Source organism: Abramis brama, assembly GCF_963993115.1.
Source record: "Abramis brama genome assembly, chromosome: 5".
Lineage (NCBI taxonomy): Eukaryota > Metazoa > Chordata > Actinopteri > Cypriniformes > Leuciscidae > Abramis > Abramis brama.
Window position 1 is genome coordinate 6,052,033 of NC_139967.1, and position 18,255 is coordinate 6,070,287.

Genomic DNA, 18,255 nt, shown 5'->3' on the forward strand with positions numbered 1-18,255 from the left:
TTCAATTATTTGACATGAATTCATTGTTCTGTTCAAAAGAACCGATTCTCAGAAATGAATCGGACTGTCTTTAGTTGCCATGTAAATTTTCGCGGTTCATGAAGAGAACGACGTTGATTGGATGAACCACTTCTTCTACAGCACTCATAACTCTTGTGTGTCTGTTGTCGCCCCCTTGGTGTAAAGATTTAACCTGAGCTAACAAACATGGATCAAGATTTAATTTAGATATATGATTTGCTATCTTTTCATTATTTTAGTTTGAAATATTCACCACTTTTTTTGCATATTGCATTACAATTGCAAATAAATAAACGTTTTCATAAAAGATGTTTACTGAATATCAGTAGAATTTTGTTTTCTTACTTTGTAAATCATCATCAGTTTTACAAAAGCCAAATAAAGGGTCATAGTTAATGTTATATTGTATATTACATTGGAGTAAAATATACTTTCATTCACTGGTATGCAACTGGGGACGCCATGCATGAAAGAGTTTACAGATTGCAAAACACGTTGGACAACATCTCATCTAACAGTCCATTATCTAAAGAAGAAAAAAACCAAAACAGCTCAGTTCTAACCAACAGAAACACAAAGAGACAGTGTATTAATAAAGATTTATTGCAGGCAAACAATGCAGCAAATAATATTTACAGCTATATTAAAATAAACATTCCTTTATCTGGGATCCATGAGATGTTCGTGATCTGTAAATCACAGTGCCGGATGAATCTGTGTAAAGCCCCAAAACTGTACTGAGCTTTTCTTCTGATTTAACACGCTTAACATATGATGTGGAAAATGTATCCCTGCATAAAAAAAATAAAAAAAAACAGACTTTAAAGTTGGGGTTTCTCCTTTCCTCAAACATGTGCATAAATTGAAAGTAGAACGCTAAGAAAAGATTCGAGGAGAATCTGTGAAAGGAAGAACAGTAGTTTTGTTTTCTTAAAACTTTGTCTTACTCTCTGTGCACTGTAACTTTAAATGGCAATGCCTTGAGGAGTAAAACACAAACCGATGCGTCCCGCCTCATTTCTCCTACATTTACTGAGCAGTTAATCTGCAAACAAACCACACGTACACTTGATGATGCTACTCTTCGGCTCATATTAAAATCTCACTGCAAACTTTTTTTTTCGGGGGGGGGGGGGGTGTTTGATAAATCAGAACACACATAAAATAAACCTCACAACCCAAATGCCAAACCCAATGGCTACTGACAATTTGATGGCCTTGCAAATTATTCTGCATTTCAACTAAACCAATGCAGCCATAAATCCAGTGACATTGTAGCCAAGAAGTGCATGTTGAGAAATTAAACGAAAATCAACCAAAATGTTCTTGATTCCGCCCACTCTGAAACATTCCAGCTGGTCGGGTAATGCGTTAACATGACAATCTCACAGTCTCTCATTTCTTTCTTCTTGCGTCCGACTCCATGCAAAACTTCTCAAACGCCTCCTCGATCTCTGGATCCATTTCATCATCATCATCGGAACTGAAACAGATGGAACAGTGAAAGCTTAGATATTTATTTACATGGCCTTTTATTTGTGCGTTCTCGCTTCCTTTCCTCGCGTCTAAGCTCCACCCTCCTGAGGATGCTAAAATGAGGACGGAGGAATCGAAGCAAAGATATTGGTAAATTGGAATATTCTTGGTCACTCAAGCATCACTTAAAGGACAAATCCAGTGAAAAATGAACCTAGGGGTAATTAACACATGGTTACCGAGTCGATCGTTCCCTGCGATGCGTTTTCATGAAAATCTAATGTATAGAGTTTTATCTTTAAAAACAGATTAGCTCATAACACTAGTATATGGGGCACAGAGTAAGTAAAAGTAAATCGCTAGTTAATACCACTAACAATGCTCAAAATAGCCTCACACTAACACGGTAGCATAATGAGGGTCCCTACATTTTATAAAGACAGTACATTACGCGTTTACATGCAGGAGCCATCTTGGAAAACAGTCTCGACTAATCGAGTCACGAACGCCGTGCTTGTAAACGTGTAATGTACTGTCTTTATAAAATGTAGGGACCCTCATTATGTTACCGTGTTAGTGTGAGGCTATTTTGAGCCTTGTTAGTGGTATTAACTAGCGATTTACTTTTACTTACTCTGTGCCCCATATACTACTGTTATGAGCTAATCTGTTTTTAAAGATAAAACTCTATACATTCGATTTTCATGAAAACGCATCGCAGGGAACGATCAACTCGGTAACCATGTGTTAATTAACCCCAGGTTCATTTTTCACTGGATTTGTCCTTTAAAGGAACACTCCACCGTTTTTTCATATTAAACTATGTTATTCCCTTAACTAAGATGAGTTGATACATACCTCTCTCGTCTCAGTGCGTGCACTCAATCGCTCTGGCGCGCGGCGACACTTTGATAGCACTTAGCTTAGCCCAGTTCATTCATTAGGGACCAAACAGAGATGAAGTTAGAAGCGACCAAACACCTCCACATTTTCCCTATTTAAATACAGTTACACGACCAAGTATGGTGACACAAAATAAAACGTGGCGCTTTTCCAAAGCGGGTAAAAAGGATAACTATAATGTATGGCGGAATAGCACTTGGGAGCACTTCGACTCGGCGCAGTAATATCATCACTCCTGAAAAATCCTCTCCCTCTCACTTCTGTCATTACAACCAATGTGACTTTTTATTGCGCCGAGTCGAAGTGCTCCCGAGTCCCAAGTGCTATTCCGCCATACATTATAGTTATCCTTTTTACCCGCTTTGGAAAAGCGCCACGTTTTATTTTGTGTCACCATACTTGGTCGTGTAACTGTATTTAAATAGGGAAAATGTGGAGGTGTTTGGTCGCTTCTAACTTCATCTCTGTTTGGTCCCTAATGAATGAACTGGGCTAAGCTAAGTGCTATCTAAGTGTCGCCGCGCGCCAGAGCGATTGAGTGCACGCACTGAGACGAGAGAGGTATGCATCAACTCGTCTTAGTTAAGGGAATAACATAGTTTAATATGAAAAAACGGTGGAGTGTTCCTTTAAAGGCGTCATCAGCTGCGCTCGAGGGATCTGCCCTTGTGTTGTTAAAGTTTGGTTATTTAAAGCTGTAGTCCGTAACTTTTGGCGCTCTAGCGATTAATAAACAGAACTGTATGCGTCTTGCGGATGAACATTGCAGCCAGAGCTACTTCTCTCTGTTTATGTCTGTAGGCGCGTTTCCATTACAGACAAAAAACTATTGCGAAATGACGGCGTTTCCATTAACCGATGTTATGCGACTAAAACTTAATTTTTTCCTCTCGTGATCAGTAAAATCATTCCAAAATGGAGGTTTATGTACTTATCCCAGCCACTGCACTGGCCATTATTATTAATCGAAGGAGATGTATGTGTGTTTTCCAAGCATTAATGGTGAGGAACGACCCTTATTATACTTGTGAGCGGCACATATGAGCTGTTTCTGGGTGTTTCTCCCTCATATCTGCTTCGAGGTCTTGATTGTGGCATTTATTTGAGGTTTAGAATCCATTATTCCTGTAATTATTTTGTCTTATATGAATTTAATAAATAACTCGTATTCTGTCCAAACACACCGCGTCTTCTAAGTCAGGTGACTGTAAATGCGCAAAAACTGTTTCCATTGCAGTTTTGCGAAATATTTCTTTTTTCGAATTGCCTGAAAAACCACCTCATGCGAGCGTAAAAACTTTTTTGCGATAAATGGGAGTTTTTGCGAAAATTACGTATTTCCATTAAGCATATTTTCAATTCGCAATTTCAATTTGTGCAATTTGAAGGGTAATGGAAACGCGGCTTATGACAGGTACTGGGCTACTCCCCAGCGGTACGACCCGAACCAGTCTAAAATAGTCTGAATACAAACATTTATTACACATTATACATTTTATTATTAAATATTCTATTATAAAAGTATGACCATAAATGACTGAGTATATAAAGTTGTTTCCGCTGTTATCAGGAAAAAAACTCAAGTGATTGTGCAGATCGCCTTGCGCGCACACACACATATCAGTTCTAGCACTGCTAACTTGACATTGCAGCCTGTTCATTATCAGAATAAAAAACAGTCAAACCAAACATAAAGAGTTACACTGCTCAATTTAAATAGTCCATAGTATAATCTGTGCTGTTGAGCGTGACCACCGCCTCACTGTGGTGTTATACCAAGCACATTTCTGCACACGTGAAGGATGATGTTTTATGTGGATATTAGAATGCTAGTTAAGTACAAAGCCTAGTTTACATAATAAATAATAATTTAGCATCCAAATACATCACGAATATAGAATCATTTGGATTTGTTGCACAATGAGAGAGGTGGGCTACGTGACACTGGTTTCTGTTTCAGTTTTGCTTTAAATGGATTAATTTTAAATAGGCTAGCTAGTTTTATTTTGTATTCTTGTTCAGTTCTGAATAAAGTTACATTTACAGGATTTATCATGGAGTGAGGGGAACTAAAATAGCCTATAGCTATGTTTACAGTGTTTATAATGTTCGTAAACATTTAGCTTTATTTACCGGTATTTTACATTAATGTAATAATAAAATGACTTGTACGCAAATTATCGTTTTTTTTCTTTTTCTCTCTCCTAGAAACCCAATTTTATATGTATAGCACATTTTTTAATGTTTAACTGATAGTATTAATAGTTGGTTACTGATTAACCAGTTAATTATAAATAAATGTGTGCAGTTGTCTAAATCATCAATATAAGATTGGATGACTACACTATGAACTAAACATTTTTATTATGTTCATGGATTTCTTTATTGTAAGAGCCTCACTGCAACTGTGTAGTTTAAAACAAAACTGTTAGAGTAGAGTGCTCTCCCTGGACTGCTGACTTCACTAAAATTTGCTCTTTGACTCCACCAAGCATCATTGTGATGAGGACAATTACTGGAGTTTGAGCAGAGGGGATGGTCACACACCAGGGTTATTTTAGTTATAACTAAAACCATAAAAAAACTTTTGTTACTTGAAATAAAATAAAATTTAACTGAAATAAATAAATATTTAATAAATATATGTATTTTTTATTATATTTTTGATTTCAGCTTATGGCAAAATTTCTTGTTTTCATTTATTTTAACTTATTAAAATAAATATCTAAAAATAAATAAAAATTATATAGACACTTTTTTTATGTCAATGATATTGGTAACACTTTACAATAAGGTTCATTAGTTAACTACATTAGTTAACATTAACTAATAATGAACTGCACTTATACAGCATTTGTTCATCTTTGTTAATGTTAATTTCAACATTTACTAATAGTTTATTAAAATCTTGTTAACATTAGTTAATGCACTGTGAACTAACATGAACAAACAATGAACAGTTTTATTTGTATTAACTAACATTAACAAAGATTAACAAAAACAGTAATAAATGTATTGCTCATTGTTAGTTCATGTTAGTTAATACATTAACTAATGTTTAATAAAGGAACCTTATTGTAAAGTGTTACCAAAATAACACTAGGCCACGCTAACTGCTGCTGCTGCTGCTGGCCTCACTATCCTCTCAGCTTTACTATATTACTAAGTTGTGCAGTAAACGGACATTATAATGGATATTCTGAACACAAATGTACAAACATCTACTCACGATTCATTTCCATTCTCTTCATATGCATCAGGGAAGTAGTCTTCTCTGTCTAGAATCTCCTGATATTTGTCTGAGTATTCTGTGGTGGGAAAAAAATAAAAAATTGAGGACAAATTACACTTTAACTTGCTCATTGTTTCTGCTTAAATGAATACATGATGTTTGCTAACTGCATGATTTGTATTATCTTTGAACTGTACATTTCTGCCATATGGACAATATTTTGACAGTCACCAACAGATTACTCTAAATTGTAATGTAGAAACATGTTTGTTTTTTTAAAGCTGTTTTGAAACGAAATGCATTGTGAAAAGTGCTGTACAAATAAATGTGAATCAAATTGAATGTGAACAACTTAGTAGAATCCTGTCAAGAACATGTCAATCATATTTTAAACCAAATTTAAAAAGAAAAAGAAAAAAGGAAATTATACATCACTTAGAGAAAATTAAACCTGTATGAGCATTGTGTCATTTGTCTTAACAATCAAAATACATTTCTCATTAAAAAAAAATTCATTCGAAAATTCATCTTTCCCATCACAGGAATAAATTACATTTTAAAATATATTCAAAAAGAAAAGTTATTTTATTTTTGTAGTAATATTTCAAAATATTTACTGTATTTTTGTATAATGAATGCAGCCTTGGTGAGCATGAGACTTTTTTTAAAATAAAAAAACATGAAAAATTGTACTGAAAAAAATATATCTTAATTTTAGTGAAATGAACTAAAAAATATACATTTAAAAAAGATAGTAATTATTATTAATCTTTTTTTTAAAAAACGACAAAAAAAAAACATGTTATGATAATGAACATTTGGTAGAAAATTATTTTTAAAACTTACATAATTTATACAAAAATATGTAAAAACTTAATGCAAGTATTAGTAATGGTCATAAAATAGGCTTTGTTTTTTTGGACTGGAACATGGTTTCGTGATATTCAGCCACTTGCTGAAGTCTGTACACGGGTCACACCACACTCACCAGGATCTGCTGCTGTGAAAGGCGTCCCATCAGCTGTGTAGAAGGTTGGTTCATTCTGAGGAATATGAGAGAAACACAGTAAGAGAGCCACCAAAGATACTGTCACAGAGTACTTTACAAAATAATAATAGTAATAATTAGGGGTGGGGGAAAAAATCGATTCTTCGATGCATCGCGATGCGGACGATTCTGAATCGATTCACAAATATCAAAAAATCGATTTTCTAAAAAAATAAATATATATATTTTTTCTAATAACGTAATATTGACGGAACGCAAAAGGCGGAACTATAAGCGGACATGCAGTGCGCGGACAGTCTGTGGGTAACAGAGACACGCACATAACAGAGTCGCGCACATACATAACAGACTCATGATGGATGAGCGCCAAATTCGAACGGCACCTTTTTCGTTAAAAGCTAACGTATGTAAAATTGGCAATTTCATTGTTACCTATTTAGTATTTTTGTATGAGAGCTGCTTTCTGTATTGTTTAGTTTTCACATCAGTACACTGTGTGTAAACCGATCTGTTATACGTACGTTATACTGCAATATGTGCAATTTCAGTAACAAAAAGTTACATTTTGACTGTGCTCTCTGCAAATGTTCATTCACTTTTTTTGTATAAGCTGTTTTTGATTGTAGTATACAGCAAACATTTCAAGTCATAACTCTTTATTATTTAGTTGTGTATAAGAGTGGCTTTGTATGTTACTAATTATCCGGAATATGCGTATGTCCAGCATTACATTTGTATGAGAGCTGCTGGTACATCATTCTATATTTTTTAACGAAAACTGTTTGTGGTTTTGCTACAGCAAAAAATTTTTTTGTCTGAAGATTATATTGCTCATTGGAAATAACAGGAGGGATGTTGGTTAGAAGTCTATAATTAAATGCTAGAGATTCAGAATATGCTGAAGTTTGTAATCATTTACTACAAGTATGCTGCTACAGGTACACATTTATTTTCCTGTTGGTTCTTTGCAATGTTGGGACATATGTTGGCAAATGTAACCTTACAGTTGACTTTCCAAATCACTTCCATTTGTTTTATTAATAAAATTAATATAGGAAGTATTGGAAGTAAGTTCGTTATGGGTCATCATAAATACTTTGCTTTAAAAGTACCAAGTAAGTAAAAAAAAAAAAATCGTTAATAATCGATAATCGTTACCCTCTGAATCGGAATCGAATCGTGAGGTGCCTAGAGATTCCCACCCCTAGTAATAATGCTTTTACTAAGCAAGAATGCATTAAACTGATCATTGCTGCAGAAAATTCAGCTTTGCCATCACTGGCATTAATTACATTTTAAAATATAATCAAATAGAAAAGATTTATTTTAAATTGTAATAATATTTCACAGTATTATTGTTTTCACTGTATTTTTTATCAAACAAATGCAGCCTTTGGGAGCATAAGACACTGTCACAGATAGACATTTTACTCCAAAATTACGTGCATCTGAATGAATTAAATTTCTTCGGCATATACACACCATGAAGTAGTTGGGGTCATTGTCAGGTGTAGCATCACTGGACACAGCGGCTGTGAGAACTCGCCCCCAGTTACTGGACTGTAACTCCACCAGTTTCAATAGCATCTGTCTGACATCTCTACAAAAGCACAGATACAATAGACATCTCAATAATGCAGCTGAACAGCTCTCATCAATATAAAGGCAATTCACACTGACAGTCATACGCAGCAAAAAAGCTACTGGAAGGTTACATTTTTATATCGTCATGAGAAACAACAACAATTGAAAAGTTGTGCTCTTATGCAAGTGTGCAGTCAGTGATCACCAATGGGAGTGCAGACAATGCGGTTCATAAACCTCAACACTACATGCATTCAGTAGTGAGCAAAAGTGATGTCCGGAGGGGATATTTATCATCATTGACCCTACATCAAAATATTTTAAAGTCCAAAACACGGAAGAACCAACCAGACAAGATTATTTGGCAAAAAAGGAAAACAACAGCTACAGGTTTTTATTTTACCATGTAAAAAAAGCTCAGAGTAAAAAGCATACACTGACTACAACATTACAGTTATTAATATTTAATTGGTTCTCTCTTGGTTTTAAGTCATAATTTCTTTAATTGACAGCCTGGCCAAAAATAATGTCTGCACAATTTGGTTTCATTGCGTTATCACAAATATAAAACAATTCACTCCAAACCCAACAACGCAATATGCTTACAAAATCGTTTAATAAATCTTTAACAATATTTAAATAAAGAGTGAAGATGTCAATTTTCCTAAGCTGGACATCACTTTTGGCCACTTTTCACTCACCGGCTGCATTTGGCGTCCAACAAGATGTCTTCAATCTTCTTGATGATCTCACTCATGTCTGACTGCCCTTTCTCCTTCCATGTGTCATCCAGAATGGAGCCGCTCAGCTTGTCAGATCAGTACAGTAAAACAACGCAAGTCAGCGCCAATAGCTTAGTAGAGCATTATTATCTGAGGATTGATTAAATTAAAGGTATTATTCCATTTCAGTGTTTTAAGTTGATCAAATGATCTTAAGCTGAGTCCTGAGATCGCTTGATAACTCCTGCAAAGTATTGGCTCTACTTAGTCTTACAGTTACTGCAGTTGCACTGTATAAGAACAGGAATATTTCACACCTTGAGTAATTTGACAGCACAAATTAGATTTGGGTCATCTGGGTGAGAGAATAATGTGTTCAAAAGATCCTTAAGCGCTCCCAGTAAGACATTAGCTCGTCCCGGTGTGCCTTTCCCACTTTTCACCTGAAAGACATTAAAATAATTGAAATTTAAAATTGTAGCTGTTCATATTTGAATAACCAGCTACAAATATGAAAGACACTGAAAAAGACAAAACTTGACATTTGAATTCAAGCAGATTTATATGTCAGGTTTTATATGCTAGATTATGCAAAGGAATAGACAAAGGGTTTTAATTGGTTTAGGCTTTAGATTACATAATTTGCTCAGACATAGCAGATCAAGCTCTGCCCTGGGGTTTACTTAGTAAGGATGAACGACTGAATGTACCAGGGTTAGTTAAATTAACTAAATTTAACTAAACTAAAACTTTTTTTTTTTTAAATGGTTAACTGAATTAAAACTGAAAAAAAAAAAAAATCAAAACATAAATATGAGATGAAAAAATGTAAAAAAAAGTTTAACTGAAATAAGTTGAAGTACAAAAATTACTAACTGGAAATAAATAAAAACAAATTTAAACTAAATAGAAATATTTAAATATAATATAAATAAATAAATAAATAAACTGTCCATAATCTATATTTAATTATTTTGCAGATGCTTTTATCCAAAGAGACTTATAAATGAGGAGTTTATTAGACAGATATATAAAAACGGAGATATAAAATTCTGACTCATCATATACTCATCTAGATATTTTTATTATTATTTCTTTTTTTGTCTTTCTATTCAAAGTCTAGGCAATCAAACATTTTCTCATGTTGAGATCACTTTATATGATGAAGCTTTTAAGCTTTTTCATATATAAACGTTGATCAATTACCATTAAAATTATCTCACAAATATTTTCTAACTCAATGTATTTGTTTTTGCAATGGGGTAATTTTGTTGCAATAGCTTCACAAAGCACAAGGAAGTTTGATTTCAAACGGTAAATTGAATTTAAAAAAGTAATAAAATAAGAACAAATAAACATTACTAACCATATCACAAATAAATACAGTAGATTAAAGATACAAATGAAATAGACTGCTTTATTTATTTCAGGTTGGTCTAACAGTAGTATTCGGGTAAGAAACAAAATAATCAAATTTAAAATAACATTGGATAAACTTTATTGTAAAAATACATATTAATCAATTAAAGTTACACGAGTTAATCAATCAAGAGCAGTAAGTGATTTTCTCTTTGTCTTTTGTAGTTTGATTAACGTTTATTAAGCTGCTGTCTCTTTAAGACCTGACGCACGCACGGATCCAAAATTCCAGAACTGTTTACGACTATTTATGTTAATACTCACCAAGATGGGCATTGTGACATTATTTTTTAGTGTATTTGACCATTAATAAGCTGCGAAAAAGAACTAATTTTGGCACTTGTATGTCAGAGGCGGCTTTATTATGCGTGTACCGTGCCGAAATTCAGACCCGGTCACTCCAATACTATTTAACTGGAGTGAATGAGACGACTGAATGAGAGGAGGCGGGTGCGTGTCACTCGCTGACGGAGAGAACAGCAAAAAAGTGCAGCTGGTATCGGTGTATCGATACTGAAGAAAGGAGTATTGGAACAGTTTCAGATATTTCAGTATTGATACATACTGAAATATCGATATTTCTGACAACATTACTGTCCTTAAAGAGAGCTTACTACATTGAAATGTTGTCTACTTGCATTAAAAGGGGGACAGTAAAATAAAACATGTTTGATGGAAAGGAGGGGTCTTTCAGAACATACATAAAATTGGGTCTCTGTCTTTAAGCAGAAATGCATGAGTCAATCTTGTATGACCTATATGACGTCTAGTGAACTATATAGTAAATTATTATTGATTTCTATGGACTCTTTTCACATTTCTGGGGTTCTCAGAAGTGAAATTCGTCATTGGGTAAACTTCAATAGAGGTGAATGGGAGACAACTGCAAATATATAATTTTTTTGTGTTTCCATTTGCTCCAACAGCAAGAGAAAAAAAGCCATGATAGAGTTTCCATGACTTTCCAAAAGAGGAAAAAAATATAGCAAGATTGATTACGTTGGTCAGAGAGAAAGATTTCAAATTTGCCGTCATTCCCTCAGCCATTGTATTAGAAACATGGACAAACCCAACCATCGGTTTAAAACTGGTTTATTTAAAAATTTAAACCAATGGTTGGGTTTGTCCATGTTAACGGCTGGGTTTGTCCATATTTTACCCTAATTGGGTTGAATCAACCCAGCACTTTTAAGTGTGTAATATAACACAATATATAGCGTTCTAAATGTACATTACATTTTTTTTTTAATTTACTAGATTTGCGATGTTGATAACTGCGGATCATCACAGTCTATAAAAAGGGTCCATTGGTTATTAGACTGTATTCCAGAGAGCTGTGTAATAACCATATGTGTCATATTTTGTGGTAAGAAAAGAAAAGCACTGGTTGTGAACTGACCTCCAGGTTAAGGTAAAGCTCCCCCAGAAACAGCACATATGAGTGAAACTTTTTCTGGGTCTCTGGATCTCCTCTCATGGACTGCTCCCTCCGCTCATACTCAGTTTGACACCTACACAAACACCACAGAATGGAGTTTAAGTATAAATGAAACTTACAAAAATGAGAGTAAACAAAACTGAAAGTAAAGGCTAATAAGGGGAGAAATCAGTGACTTTAAGAACAAAAAGTCAAGCTACTTTTGTGAAACACGCCCAGAAAACTCTGACTTAGGTGTCAGCTGTAAGATTATGACTGATAGATTATTAGATCACTTTTTTATTCAAAATTAATAATATTTTAAATAATGAGTCAAAAAATGATCAATTTTTCTTCCAAAATGTGTTTTTGTCTTACAAATTATTATGTGCATCTGTTTTAAACAAACGACGAACAGAGGAGAGTCTGCTGGCAAAAGGAGAACGAGACAGAGCTCGTAATAAAACAAGAATCAACATTGGCTTTGCTTTTCAGAGACGGGAGAACTGACGAATTTGAAACGTTGTAAAAGTGACGCAGAGATGATGGTGTTTTTATTACTCAACAGTAGAGTAAGGTGTTTAATTGAGCAGATAAATTACCATATATAGTTCTCTAACAGAGTTCACTGTAAAGCATTATCTATTGTGAAGGCTCATTTCATTATGGTTGTTGTAGCGCTGTGCTGGAATTTATTTTCAAGGAAGTAACGTGTCTATTAACGGGTAAAGATACAGTAATGTCTTTAGCTAGTCAGTTTGAGATCCTTTCCATCTAAACTGGTTTTGTTTTATGAGCAGTATGATAACCATATTCATCCACACAGTTAGAGCTGAAGCACAACCAAAAACAATGTTCTTCTGCAAAATGCATGAAGTTTTGTTTTTTAACCGCTAGAGGGCAAAAAGTTGCATAGTTTTACCGTTTAAGCAGGCTTTTTTTTAATGGTTTACCTCTTCAGCAGGAGCTGTCGGAAGTTACCGTTGATTGGAGTAAGGCGGATGTGATGAGACAGATGGTTACAGAGCCGCGCACCAGTGTAGGCGAAGTTAGGGAGAGACGTGGACTGTGGAAAGCAAATACAGCACTGATGCATGATTTGAGATTTACCAGTTACAAAATTTAATAAATGATTATCCATAATATAAAAATACCCAAGGTGTTACAGAGGCCATCTCAAGTTACATGCATGCTTTTTCAACAGAACACACAATGAGCATGCAAAACTAAAAAAAAAATACACAATTTAGAGTAAAATTCATGCAGCTTTTTGTCATTATTTTTATTTCATATTATTCACATTTGTGTCCACTTGAAAAATGCACTTGTGTGTGTGTGTGTGTGTGTGTATAATATATATATATATATATATATATATATATATATATATATATATATATATATCCGTTCAAAAGTTAGGAAACATTACTATTCTTAATGTTTTTAAAATAAGTCTCTTATGCTCATCAAGTCTCCATTTATTTGATAAAAAAAATACATAAAAACTATAATATTGTGAAATAATATTACAATTTAAAATAATGGTTTTCTATTTTAATATACTTTAAAATATTATTTATTTCTGTGATGCAAAGCTGAATTTTCAGCATCAGTACTCCAGTCTTTAGTGTCACATGATCCTTCAGAAAACATTCTAAAATGCTGATTTGATACAGTAGTGTATATTGTTACAAAAGATATAATTGGAAAGTATAACTTAGTATGGTACCAAAGTCAAAACGTTTGGTATGAAGTCGACCCTAATTTTGATAGTTCACTCAAATTTGAAAATTCTGTCATAATTATGGAACAACATGAGGGTGAGTAAATAATACAGAAAAATGTATTTTCAGGTGAACTATTCCTTTAGGATGCGCACTTTGACAGGATACCACACAGATCCATTCTGAGAAACTCATCACAAGCACACCTGTACGTAGATGAGCTCCACGAGCTCCTGCAGTATCTCCTCTGTAGTGACCCAGCTGTTCAGCGTGTCTGTGATATACTCAATTTCTGACTCAAAGGACCCCGGAGACGAGTTCAGATGGCTTACAAAATCCTGAACTAATTCAGCCAGTGAGGCCTCAGCGTAATATTCTTCAGGCTCATCCGAATACACATCACCCTATAGAGAGAGAATATTAGACTAACATCCGGGTAAATGTTTTTTTTTTGGTTTTTTTAAAGGGCCACAAAGACTCACCTGGCATAATGCATAACATCCTGGGACAAACTCAGGTGCGGCAGCAGACAGTTTGGAGTTCCTCACCAGTGCATCTGCAGCACTGCTGCTATTGTGTCCTGAATTAGAAAGTACAGGGGATCTGCTGTCTGGAAGATGAAGCAATGAAGACCTTAATTAATCCATTTAACATTTTTAGTCACAACATAATTCCCATCTGTGTTATTTCATAGTTTTGATGACTATTCTAAAACTTGGGAAACAATAATAATAAAGACTTGTGTAGATGCAAAGGCAACTCCATAAAGACGACTTCTCCACTCAGGTCACATGACAGATTTGGCCAGATTAACCATCTCGCTCACAACCAGCTTTATTCCGAAGACTGCAATAACCTATCTACAGTGAGGAAAATAAGTATTTGAACACCCTGCTATTTTGCAAGTTCTCCCACTTAGAAATCATGGAGGGGTCTGAAATTGTCATCGTAGGTGCATGTCCACTGTGAGAGACATAATCTAAAAAAAAAAATCCAGAAATCACAATGTATGATTTTTTAACTATTTATTTGTATGATACAGCTGCAAATAAGTATTTGAACACCTGAGAAAATCAATGTTAATATTTGGTACAGTAGCCTTTGTTTGCAATTACAGAGGTCAAACGTTTCCTGTAGTTTTTCACCAGGTTTGCACACACTGCAGGAGGGATTTTGGCCCACTCCTCCACACAGATCTTCTCTAGATCAGTCAGGTTTCTGGGCTGTCACTGAGAAACACAGAGTTTGAGCTCCCTCCAAAGATTCTCTATTGGGTTTAGGTCTGGAGACTGGCTAGGCCACGCCAGAACCTTGATATGCTTCTTACAGAGCCACTCCTTGGTTATCCTGGCTGTGTGCTTCGGGTCATTGTCATGTTGGAAGACCCAGCCTCAACCCATCTTCAATGCTCTAACTGAGGGAAGGAGGTTGTTCCCCAAAATCTCGCAATACATGGCCCCGGTCATCCTCTCCTTAATACAGTGCAGTCGCCCTGTCCCATGTGCAGAAAAACACCCCCAAAGCATGATGCTACCACCCCCATGCTTCACAGTAGGGATGGTGTTCTTGGGATGGTACTCATCATTCTTCTTCCTCCAAACACGTTTAGTGGAATTATGACTAAAAAGTTCTATTTTGGTCTCATCTGACCACATGACTTTCTCCCATGACTCCTCTGGATCATCCAAATGGTCATTGGCAAACTTAAGACGGGCCTTGACATGTGCTGGTTTAAGCAGGGGAACCTTCCGTGCCATGCATGATTTCAAACCATGACGTCTTAGTGTATTACCAACAGTAACCTTGGAAACGGTGGTCCCAGCTCTTTTCAGGTCATTGACCAGCTCCTCCCGTGTAGTTCTGGGCTGATTTCTCACCTTTCTTAGGATCATTGAGACCCCACGAGGTGAGATCTTGCATGGAGCCCCAGTCCGAGGGAGATTGACAGTCATGTTTAGCTTCTTCCATTTTCTAATGATTGCTCCAACAGTGGACCTTTTTTCACCAAGCTGCTTGGCAATTTCCCCGTAGCCCTTTCCAGCCTTGTGGAGGTGTACAATTTTGTCTCTAGTGTCTTTGGACAGCTCTTTGGTCTTGGCCATGTTAGTAGTTGGATTCTTACTGATTGTATGGGGTGGACAGGTGTCTTTATGCAGCTAACGACCTCAAACAGGTGCATCTAATTTAGGACAATAAATGGAGTGGAGGTGGACATTTTAAAGGCAGACTAACAGGTCTTTGAGGGTCAGAATTCTAGCTGATAGACAGGTGTTCAAATACTTATTTGCAGCTGTATCATACAAATAAATAGTTAAAAAATCATATATTGTGATTTCTGGATTTTTTTCTTTTTTTGATTATGTCTCTCACAGTTGACATGCACCTACGATGACAGTTTCAGACCCCTCCATGATTTCCAAGTGGGAGAACTTGCATAATAGCAGGGTGTTCAAATACTTATTTTCCTAACTGTATCTGTCTGTCTGTCCATCTGTCTATCTATCTCTGCATCCATCCATCCATCCATCATCTATCTATCCATTTATCTATCCGTCCATCTGTCTATCTATCTTATCTATCCATGCATCATCTGTCTATGTGTGCTGTCTATCTATATATATGCATGATACATCCATCCATCCATCATCTATCTATCCATATATCTATCTGTCCATCTGTCTGTCTATCTTTCTATCCATCTATCTATCTATCTATCTATCTATCTATCTATCTATCTACCCATCTGTCTATCTATCCATGCATCCATCTGTCTGTCTGTCTGTCTATCAATCCATCCATCCATCCATCATCTGTCTATGTGTGCTGTCTATCTATCTATATATATGCATGATACATCCATCCATCCATCCATCATCTATCCATATATCTATCTGTCCATCTGTCTTTCTATCTATCTATCTATCTACCAATCTGTCTATCTATCCATGCATGCATCCATCCATCTGTCTGTCTGTCTGTCTATCTATCCATCCATCCATCCACCTATCTCTATCTCCATCTGTCCATGTGTCTCTTTCTATCCATCTGTCCATCTACCCATTCATCTATCCATCTATATCTATCTACCATATATGCATTTGTCTATATCTATCCATTAATCTATCAATCTATATCTATCCACCTATCTATTCATTCATTTATCCATCAACTTCTATCCATTGAATTTATCGAACAATGCATCCATCTACCTAACGTTATATATCCATCCATCTATTCATGTATGAATCTATCTGATTGTCTGTCTGTCTATATATCTATAGGCAACTCTACTGAAATTGTAAAAAACATATAAATATAAATATAAATACATATATCAGTCTGTATACAAGTCAAATCACGATAAACAGTGATTAGCATTAACTGCCGTAGACTCAAGTCACTCCACAGGCTAATTAAACCACATGTTCTGCTTTGTTTAACCGAGCCTGACTCAAATAGAGGACTAAACAAAAAAGACAAAGAAATGTGCGAATAACGTTATATTCCCCTCAAAAGCCTCTGACACAGTTAGCTACTTCACAGAGGTGGTTATTAGCGGACTAGCATGTCAGCTAGCAGTGAACTTTACTTCACCTAAGTTGCCGTCCGACACCGGAGGAGTCGTTCGCGGTTGTCTGAGCGGCTCTCCCGGGTTAAACAGCGAACTTCTAGCATCTCCAGCCTCGGATGAGGAGGAGGAGGATGGTGTGCTGTTGTTGTTGTTGTACATGATCTTCTTCTCGCTGATCTTCTCTGTCCCCGTCTGGCGTCAGACACGAATAGACACACGGATCAGATCTCAGGAGGCCGCTGAACACTACAGACACAGACAGCTTCAATCTACAGTCTGCTTCTCACTTTCATGTTTACTATTTCTGTTTCTGGCATCTGGCCCTAGCCTAGTCTATAAAGAACTAATCACTTCCTCAGTCATTCTCCAGAAATACCTGCTCATCAGAGGAGCACTGCCATCTATTGGAAATGAAAAAACAAAACATCCTAGTGAAGATGTTGCAGTAAATCATGTCTTTTCAAAAAGATGTAGGAAATGTTAAGCTTTAAGCATGTTTACTACACTTTAGACGAAAATACCACAATTATTATGTATTTATTATTGTTGTTGTTATGTATTTTCCATAAAATAGGTCCTACATAAAAAAAAAAGAAAGAAAGAAAGCATTTTTCTTTAACAAAAAATGAACACTGAAAAAAAAAGTTGCTCAACTATTTTATGAGGTTTATATATTTTTTTACAGCTTGATAAAATGTAGGACATGCATACAATTTAAAACAAAAGATTATAAAACTTTACATTAAACACAATGAGTAACCCATCCACTCAGCTAGTTTGGCACCAAATATTTTGTAGCAGTGTTATTTTAGTATTATTTATATACTATTATAATATTTATTAATTAGTTTTTTTAGTTCTATTTAGCTTTATTTTTATTTAAATGTTGGTTTTAATAATTATTTAAGGTTATTTCAGTTAGTTTACAAGGCAACATTTATCATTTTCTGTTTTTGTTTTACATTTTAATACGTTTAATATGTTTTTCATCTAAAATGTATATTTTATTCCAGATTCATTTAAGTTACTGAATTTTTTTTAATAGTTTTAGTTAAGCATGTTTTACTGATATATATTTCTCATAAATTAAAAAAAATGAGATTGCTGGTATCTGATGCATGGCAAATTGATTCAGCACTTCAATGCGTGTCAAAAATGTATCAAACGGAACAAATTA

General features: G+C 35.1%; 1 protein-coding gene across 1 annotated transcript; it reads right to left on the reverse strand.

Annotated features, from left to right (window-relative positions):
- Nucleotides 1-608: 608 nt before the first annotated feature.
- Nucleotides 609-17,467, reverse strand: paip1 (poly(A) binding protein interacting protein 1). The gene is made up of 11 exons (XM_084115081.1): nucleotides 17,102-17,467; nucleotides 13,990-14,117; nucleotides 13,714-13,911; nucleotides 12,737-12,849; nucleotides 11,766-11,877; nucleotides 9,265-9,390; nucleotides 8,927-9,033; nucleotides 8,124-8,241; nucleotides 6,621-6,675; nucleotides 5,630-5,708; nucleotides 609-1,504 (listed from the first exon to the last, which is right to left on the reverse strand). Exons 1-11 carry the CDS (start codon nucleotides 17,235-17,237, stop codon nucleotides 1,417-1,419), a joined length of 1,260 nt encoding a protein of 419 aa, XP_083971207.1. The 5' UTR covers nucleotides 17,238-17,467; the 3' UTR covers nucleotides 609-1,416.
- Between the last annotated feature and the right edge of the window lie 788 nt (nucleotides 17,468-18,255).

Bases quoted from the DNA above. Each gene is read 5' to 3' on its own strand.
- paip1 (XM_084115081.1), bottom strand. From the start codon at position 17,237: ATGTACAACAACAACAACAGCACACCATCCTCCTCCTCCTCATCCGAG. The intron at 14,118-17,101 runs GTGAAGTAAAGT...TTCATCTTCCAG, and splicing joins GGTGTCGGACGGCAACTTAG to ACAGCAGATCCCCTGTACTT. The intron at 11,878-12,736 runs GTAAACCATTAA...GTGTTTGTGTAG, and splicing joins CGACAGCTCCTGCTGAAGAG to GTGTCAAACTGAGTATGAGC.